Here is a 9,383-nt window from a genome sequence, read left to right on the forward strand (position 1 = left end):
CTTAAGTACTTGAGAAGGACGAAAGGAATGTTTCTAGTGTATGGTGGCGAAGATGAGTTGGTTGTCAAAGGTTATACGGATGCGAGTTTCCAAACAGACAGGGATGACTTCAGATCTCAATCTGGATACATTTTCTGTCTGAATGGAGGAGCAGTGAGCTGGAAGAGTTCGAAGCAAAGCACTGTCGCAGACTCTACGACAGAATCAGAGTATTTGGCTGCTGTTGAAGCAGCTAAGGAAGCTGTTTGGATAAAGAAGTTCCTGACTGAGCTGGATATTGTACCAAGTTCTCAAAAGGGTATCGAGATATATTGTGACAATAATGGAGCTATTGCTCAATCCAAGGAAGCTAGGTCACACTTCAAATCCAAACATGTAGAGAGGAAGTTTCACCTCATTCGAGAGATCGTTGACAGAGGAGATGTCAAGATGAGCAAAATTCACACGGATGAGAACATCGCTGATCCGCTTACTAAACCCCTTCCAATGCCTAAGCATGAGAAGCATACTAGTGCAACTGGATTGAAGCGAATGGTGTAATTAGAAGTTGTTATTTGTTTTGAGAAAATAAATTACATATGTAATACATTCATTTGCAGAATTATGTTTAATCAGAAATTATCTTTTCTCTTATTTAATTGTGGTTTCAATATTAAATAAAATGTCCAAAATAATTATGGATTGATGGGCTCATCAGGTTATCTATCAGATAGAGACCTGGTGTATGAAACCCCACAGGTGAACAAAATCCACATATTATTTAAGTTCCTAGTTCGAAATCATTAAAGTGGACATAAATGATTTCAATGAATGGACTAGCATGTAAGATTGATTGGATAGCTCGGTTTCATGGGCTATGGGAGCATAGTGATAAGGCTCGGTCAATCACATGGATATGCATGAATGATGCAGGATCGAACCATAGACCTACTTTGAAGTTCAAGTATAGAACTTCCGGATATATTAGTGGATTCCTTTGACATGAGTGGAACATTGGTTTCATTCAATGGATGAAATAACTGTGGTACATTCAAACGTCTTCCCGTAACTGGAGATTATAAAGGGTGTTTCCTGGTTGTTTCAGAAGTTGAGTGGGAGCTTTGGTTGCCACAAGATTGGATAGAGTCTTCCTATTAAATTAGGAATGTGTCATGTTTTGGCCTCTTGAAGAGGGAGAATTCAGAAAATGCATGGCCGTGCTCAAATGAGTTATATAGTAACCATTTGTTTTGTAATTCTAACTCGGATTTCAAGAAACGATTTGTAGATTAATATAGATCGCATAAGATGCAATCATATTATCAAATCGACACAAAATGACTTAAGGAATTTGAATATTGCGCATTTGTCTCAGACAAGTGGGAGATTGAAGGAATTATGTCTTCGATAAGTGCAATTACTAGATATATCAAGGATCACTATTATGGAGATAATAAGTTCATTCTATTGGGGCGTCATCCTCTGTTGCTAGACTATGAGAGATGATCTTTGGGCTAGTCAAATAGCACAAAGCCCTTTAGAATGGATCCTATATTGGTCACACACAAGGGTATTGGGTTAAGCAAGTTAGAGGCCCATTAATGGGCCTCATGAGCAATCAATTAGTCATAAGCATGAGTGGGCTAAGTATAGTTTGAGTGGGATTAGGAAGTGGGCTTGGATTTGGACTTGGGCTATTATTTTGAGATATGATCTATAAATAATAGCCTTGCCTAGGGTTGAAGACATAAGTCACAATTAACAATACAGTGAATTGTGAATCAAGCAACCACCATCCAAAGGCCCTCATCCTCCCTCTCTCACACGCACGCCTCTCTCCTCCCCTCACACCCACGGCCGGCCACCCCTAGTGGCCTCGTGGTGTTGCGCGGTGGTTCTTGCCTGGTTGATCGTTCGTCCATCTCCGTAGAAGGTCGATAGAAGTGTTCTTTCGCGACTAACTAGCATTAGTGGAGGTCTTAATCTGTGCCCGTGGACCAAGTAGAGGAATCACATTTGAGGTTCTTTATCTCCCCATTGTTCTTGCTCGATCGTCGTGGAATCACGCTTCAAAGGTATAATTCTTACTTCTTTATGTGTTATGCATGAGATCCTTGTGTTGGTGCTATATGAATATGATTCATGTTAATTCCGCATTTAGTACCTATAATCTCCTACAGTATTTTCACTTGGGAAAGGGGCAATAAATATGGAGACTTTTGTTAGAGAAAGGTTGGACAGATTTCTTGCGGATGAAGAGTGGTGTCTTTTGTTCCCGGATTTTGAGGTACTTAATATGCCAATTATAAAGTCCAACTCGGACCATGCCCCTATTATTTTGTCTACTGTGAAGCAATGTATGGACTCTTATAGTGGCAACGCTTTTAAGTTCGAATCTCTATGGCTCTCTAATGAGAATTGTGGGACGGTGGTTGAGAATGGATGGAGCGAAGGGGAGGGGCTGAACATCATGCAACGGCTGGCCGTGTGTAGTGAGGCCTTAGGGTCGTGGGCAAATCTCACTTTCGGTGTGGTGAAGAAAAAAATCAAAGTCGTTGAGAAGAAAATGCGTGAGATAAAAAAGGGCACTATGGATGGGGTGAAACTTGAAATGTGCAATGCTTTGTCTGTAGAGCTCGAATCTTTGCAAAAATTGGAAGAGTCGTATTGGCATGCTAGGGCCAGGGCAAATGAGCTTCGTGATGGGAACAAAAATACAAAATATTTTCATCATAAAGCCAGTCAGAGGAAAGCTCAGAATAGAATTGTCGGCTTAAAGGGTGATAATGGAGAATGGTTTGAGCAACGGGTTGATCTAAAACGTCTGATCTCGGCTAATTTCGAGAACCTTTTTGCTACTAGTTCTCCTACTGGGTTCCAGGATGCGCTGGAAGGGATAGAAAATGTGATCACTGATGACATGAATGTTGTACTTGACTGTGAGCCGACAGGAGAACAAATAAAATCTGCCCTTTTCAGATGCACGCTCTATTTTTTCAAAAATTCTGGCATATTGTAGGTCCTGATATTATTGCTTTTGTGAAGAGTTGGTGGAGAGGTGATGTGGATTTGAGGGATGTAAATAAAACTTGTATTGTTCTTATTCCGAAATGTATGTCCCCCAAGCAGGTTTCGGAATTCAGGCTTATTAGCTGTTGTAATGTGATTAATAAAATTGTTTCAAAGACAATGGCTAATAAATTGAAGGGGTTTCTTGACAAGGTGATCTCTCCTAATCAGAGTGCGTTCATCCCGGGGCGCCTCATTTCTGATAACGCGCTTGTTGCTTTTGAAATTTTTCACTCTATGAAGCGTGGTGGGGAAGGTAAGGAGGGTAGCATTGCCATGAAGTTGGATATGAGTAAGGCCTATGATCGGGTGGAATGGGTGTTCTTGGAAAAGGTAATGGACAAGATGGGATTCTCGAATGCGTGGATTGGAAGAATCATGAGTTGTTTGCAGAGTGTGAATTTTGCTTTCAAAATTAACATGAAAATCTCAGGTTCGGTGAATCCTACTAGGGGGCTTAGGCAGGGGGACCCTATTTCTCCATACTTGTTCTTATTGTGTGCTGATGCTTTTTCTACTCTGATCGGGAAGGCGGCTAAGGAAAATCGTATTCATGGGGCTAAAATATGTAAGGGGGCTCCTCGAGTGTCTCATTTGTTTTTTTGCTGATGACAGTATACTTTTTGCTAAGGCAAGTATTCAAGAATGCTCGGTGATAGCTAATATTATTAGCCAATATGAAAGAGCTTTGGGCCAAAAAGTCAATCTCGATAAAACTGAAGTTGCTTTTAGTAAAAAAGTGTGTCCTAATCGGCGGAATGAAATTATTGAAACTCTGGGGGTTCGTGAGGTTGCTAGACATGAGAAGTACCTTGGGTTACTGACAATTATTGGGAGATCTAAGAGGGCAATATTTGCTGGCATCAAGGAGAGGATATGGAATAAATTGCAGGGATAAAAGGAGAAATTGTTGGCCAAACGGGCAAGGAGGTTTTGATCAAAGCAGTAGTCCAAGCAATTCCGACTTATATGATGAGTATTTTCAAAATTCCTGATGGAATTATTGATGACATTCACAGATTACTAGCTCGATTTTGGTGGGGTTCTACGGAGGAAGCTAAGAAGCTACATTGGCAAAAATGGGAGGACCTATGCAAACCGAAAAAGCAAGGGGGTACGGGGTTTCGTGACTTACGGGTTTTCAACCAAGCTTTGTTGGCGAAACAATGTTGGAGACTCCACCACAACCATGGCACTCTTCTACACTCCATTTTAAAAGCAAAATATTTTAAAAATGGTGATGTATTAGAGGCGAATCGAGGGTATGATCCTAGTTATTCTTGGAGAAGTATTTGGGGTGCAAAATCATTGCTCCTCGAGGGATTGAAATGGAGAGTTGGTAGGGGTTGTGATATTTCGGTTTGGGAGAGTGCTTGGTTGCCGGGAAATTCTAGTGTTTGTGTGCCTACTCCGTTGCCTCATAGTAACATGGACTTGAGAGTGTCGGATTTAATTGACCATGTGAGTCGGTCTTGGCGATTGGATGTGATTCAAGAAAATTATTGTGCTACTGATCAAGCTGCAATTCTCTTAATTCCTTTATCCTATAGGTCCCTAAGGGACGTGATGTATTGGTGGCCCTCAAAAACTGGTGACTTTAGTGTTCGGTCAGCGTATTGGCTTGGCAAGCAGGGACCGTCTTCGGCGCAATCAACTGACGAGGTGTGGAAGATTATTTGGAATATGAAAGGACCTCCCAAGCTCACCCATTTCTTGTGGAGGGCGTGTAAGGGGTTCCTTGCAGTGCGAGAACGGCTTCACTATCGTCACATGATAGAAGATAAATGTTGTTCGATTTGTGAGAACGGGGATGAGTCAATTATTCACGCTACCTTTGAGTGTAAGGCGACTTTGGATATATGGGCAGCTAGTAGTTTTAATTCCCTTATTTCACAGGCTCCCTCTTTGTGTTTTGGGTCTCGTTTGGTGTGGCTAGCATCGAAGGTATCAAGTGAGGAGCTGATATCAATGTCTACTCTTATGTGGGCAGCCTGGTGGTGTCGGAACAAAATTATCTTTGAGCAAGATAATGTGTGTGCTGTGAGCGTGGCGGCAAATTTGTCAAAGTCAGTACATGAGTATGGGATGTATGCGTTTAGGATGTTTATGGGGCAGAATATACATAACACCCCCTCTATGAACTCGTGGAAGCTTCCTTGTGCTGGTTCCATGAAGATTAATTGTGATGCATATGTGGGCAGCGTGACTGGGCTTGGAGTACGTGGTGTTGCGTGATGATATGGGAAGGGTGGTTGCTGCGGCAGTTCGGCAAGAGAAACCAGGGTGGACTCCAGACCTTGCTGAAGCTGCAGCGTGTAGGTATGGGCTGCAAGTGGCTCTTCGTCTTGGCTACTCAAATGTGCAATTGGAGAGTGACGCATCGAACATTGTCAATGGTATCAAGAAGAAGGCATGGGGCTTTAATCCGTTGTGTATGATTTTGGATGATATGTAACACCCCAATAATTCTCCCTTTTCCAAACCACTTACTTTAAATAAAATAGTGGAGAACTATTGACATGTTACCGCCACGTGTTAAAACGTTAAGGCTTTATCAAAGTATCGCAGCGGAAAATCAAACTTAAGTATTTAAAATAACATAGTTCAGAAACAAATAAGTTAAAGCTTACAAATTGGAACCATGTAAGGCCCTTATTTAAAACCAAACCAATAATCAAAATCAAAACATAAACAAAATAGCAAAGCATAAATAAGTTCGACACAAAGAATGAATACACTCAATCACACCATCCCTTGACAATGCGATTGTCAAACCCCTGAACTTCACATCATCAAGCTAACCTGTGCAATACTGCTCCCCAATAATACAAGTGTAATAATTGGATCATCACAGGGTCATTGAAAGGCGAAGGCCATGACCAAAAGAAAACACACACAAAAGCACGCAATCAGCAAAGCTGAGTACATACAAGCTACAACGTACAAAACCTAGCATGCTCAACTAATTAAAGTAAATAAACATATAACACAAATTTATTTAATTAAGACTCCACACTTAGAAAATTCAATTGACTCAACATACTTACTAATTAATTCCAAACACTTGACTCTATATTTAATTTAATTCATTAATTTAATTTGGAGTAAGCAATCGACGAGGTTGTCCAATCCACCAAATCAATTTGGTCCCAAATGACCATTTGAAATAAAAGTTTAGTGCGATGCAAGAATGGGCGCGACTCCATTCTCACAAAGTTAGTCTAGGATCCCATCTAACTTTCATTATAAAATAAAATGTAAATACCAAAAGAGAAGAGGACATGTTGATCAAACAAGCCTCGAAAAGCCACGGGCTACCACCGTGTACCCCAACCCATAATTGTCAATACTCTAGAAGTGCACGCTTTCCAGAGTTTTATTGCTCATCCATGTTTCACTTTACGTGATTACAATTTTAATTAATAGCCGACTCATTCAAGAAGACCATACATAACATTCATACATCAATTCACTTTTAATCTTATTTAGGACAATGGTGATCACAACACAAATTGACCTTTAATTCCATTAAACTTCCAAATTATCCAAAATTGTTGAACATAGTCAACCCACCTAGCCATTTCGGCTTAATAAACCACCTTTACTCAACATATTAACAAGTCATGATTGAGTAATAAATAAATAATAACCTTGTGGAATAATTAATAAATTCATTCCACTTAAACCATTCAATTCCAATCCTTTAATAATCCAAATGTGGTTAACAAACCAATCCAATAAAACATGTTTGTATCAACATTCCATACAAACAATTAATCCAATATAATTCAACATGTTTGCATCTATGATTCCATACAATCATAATCAATTCACCAAAACATATCTCATAAACATAAGCACATGAATTAAATCAATGTGTAACCAAACAATTTCCATCCAAGTGTTCCCTAATCATGAAACTAAGTTCTTTCCTTTTGGTACCTAAACATGATACTACTTATAACGAAGTAGACATGTACGTACCTCGTATAAACAATCCTTTGCGCCACTTTTAAATACTTAAAAGTCTCCTAGAGAAAAATTACCTCCTACAAAACAACCAATAATCACAAATTAATACTTACAAAAATTTCCAGCAATATAATCTACATTAAAAGTCCTTAAAACTTCCTTTAAAACATGTTTTTATGGTTAATTATGCATTAGAAATCCAATAGGAACAAAAGCCCCAAATTAATTGCTCATTAGAACCCTAAAATCCCAATTTGATTAAATTAAAACCCTAGGTTTATAAATTATAAAATCTGAAAATATATAACACAATTAAAATCTGAAATCATAGGTTTAAGCTATCAAAAACATGATTTTGATACTAAAAATATAAACTTTATACCATAAAATCATAACCCAAAACTAATTATATAAACATTAAGCAAAAAAAAACAATGAAACAAAGGAGGAAGGAGGAAGGAGAAGTAAAGGCCACGTGGTGGCTGGGCTGGTGGGCCGACAGGGTCGCCGGCGGCGGCGGCAGGGGGGGCGCGCCGGTGGTGGCTGGCGCCATAAGGGTGGCAGCAGTGAGCAGTGGACTCACGTAAGGAAGTAGGAAAGAAAAAAAAAAAGAAGAAAAAGAAAAGAAAGAAAAAAAAGAAAAAGAAAAATAAAGGAAAAGAAAAATAAAGGAAAAACAAAATAAAGAAAATAAAGAGGAGGAAAAAATAAGACTAACCTTTTGTGTGGGGAAAAATTTGGGGATGTATGGGGTATATATAGGAGAGAGAGTGGTGTAGGGTTAGTTTTAAGATTGGGCCTCATAAAATTAATGGGCCAATTAGATAAATGAAATGGACTAGCTTTGTTTAATATGTATGGCATAAATGTAGAATGGACAATTAAAAATCCTTGTAGAACAAAATGAATTATCAACCCAAAAATAATTTGTAACTTTAAAACTTAAATCCCGGAAAAACACACATAAATATTATAAATAAAATAAAAATTCATTTATAATATATTTATAAATACGGGGGATTACATGATATTTGTTCTCTCTCTCAATTTTTTGTTGGTTTTTCCGTGTCTCATGTTAAGCGAGCGGGTAATACTCTAGCTCACCACGTAGCTCGGTGGGACTCTAGAGGTTGTAACAAATTTTTGTGCTTAGGTCCTTTCCCACAAAGCCTCTTAGCTTTGGCGGAAATTGACCTCTTTTAATGAAATCCTGCAGGTGTTCCCTCAAAAAAAAAAAAAAAGTTTATTTAGTGCTTTGGGCTTGTATATTATATTTTGTCTTGTAATTAAAGGCCCATGTGTTGTACTTTTAGGTTAACTTCTTTCGGTTTTATTTAGTTGCAACACACCCTTTTGGCACGTATTTTAAGGAAATATTAGACTAGATAAACGGATAAATTAATTTATAAAATTTTTACTACCTATAAGAAAAGGGATAAGTTGTTATGGTAGGGATAAATTAAAGTAGGGATAAATAGAGAGAGTATATATATATATTTTCATTTAAAGTAGTGATGCACTTTTTTTTTTATTTGAAACAATAAAATAAAGCAAATGAGACCTATTTAAAATAAAAATAAAAAACAGAGGAATTACAAGTAGGGAAGGCAATGGGTCGAATTTGTGTCGGTTCCGACATGACTCAAACCCAAACCCGGATTTTTGGAGGTGAATCTAGATCTGACCCAGACCCACTAGGTCTAAATGAATCAAACCCAGACCCAAATCCACTGGGTCTAGTGCGAGTCTCAAGTCTAAAATGGGTCCAAATTTAAACATACAATATGCAACCAGTGGCGGATCCACGAAGGCACAAGGGGTAGCACATGCTACCCCTGAAAAAAAAAAGAAAAGAAAGAAGTTCAAAGAGAGCTGTTATCTTAAATAACGGGTCTCTTAGAGTCTGCTATAACAAATGCCAACAATTCCGCTGCTTTCCAAGTTAAAAGAAAAGAGACCTCTTTATATAAAACAGGTCTCTTAGATTGTTATTTTTTTTATTATTTTTTTTTGAAACAAATTAACTATACATAATATAATTTTTGTAAAAACTCTCATTTAAGTATTAAAAACTTACAATTCAGTTGAATCTTAAAATTTTAAATTATAAAATATATATACTTATACTTTAATTATTTTGTTCACAATACATAATACCAAATAATATTTAAATATTATTCTTAAAAACTCCTCCTTTGATAAAACTTCTTCCCATTTTTATTATTTGGTAAGTAATTAATATATTTACTATTTAGTTTCATTTGAGTAAATCAATAATTTATACAAGTATTAAATAAAATAATTTTATAGTTTTATATTTACTTTGGAATAATAAATTCGGAGGAATACATACAAAAATATAC

General features: G+C 37.7%; 1 protein-coding gene across 1 annotated transcript; it reads left to right on the top strand.

Moving 5' to 3' along the window:
- Window positions 1-2,188: 2,188 nt before the first annotated feature.
- On the top strand, window positions 2,189-5,283 carry LOC145619035 (uncharacterized). Its single transcript, XM_081673634.1, has 3 exons — window positions 2,189-2,918; window positions 2,999-3,616; window positions 3,941-5,283. The coding sequence occupies exons 1-3, from the start codon at window positions 2,189-2,191 to the stop codon at window positions 5,281-5,283; spliced, it is 2,691 nt and encodes an 896-aa protein (XP_081529760.1).
- Window positions 5,284-9,383: the final 4,100 nt, after the last annotated feature.

This window comes from Chenopodium album, chromosome 27, assembly GCF_948465745.1.
Source record: "Chenopodium album chromosome 27, dcCheAlbu1.1, whole genome shotgun sequence".
Lineage (NCBI taxonomy): Eukaryota > Viridiplantae > Streptophyta > Magnoliopsida > Caryophyllales > Amaranthaceae > Chenopodium > Chenopodium album.

Coding starts and splice junctions, on each gene's coding strand:
- LOC145619035 (XM_081673634.1), top strand. CDS start 2,189: ATGGAGACTTTTGTTAGAGAAAGGTTGGACAGATTTCTTGCGGATGAA. Junction 2,919..2,998: donor CATGAATGTTGTACTTGACT/GTGAGCCGACAG, acceptor GGCATATTGTAG/GTCCTGATATTATTGCTTTT. Junction 3,617..3,940: donor TATTCATGGGGCTAAAATAT/GTAAGGGGGCTC, acceptor AATAAATTGCAG/GGATAAAAGGAGAAATTGTT.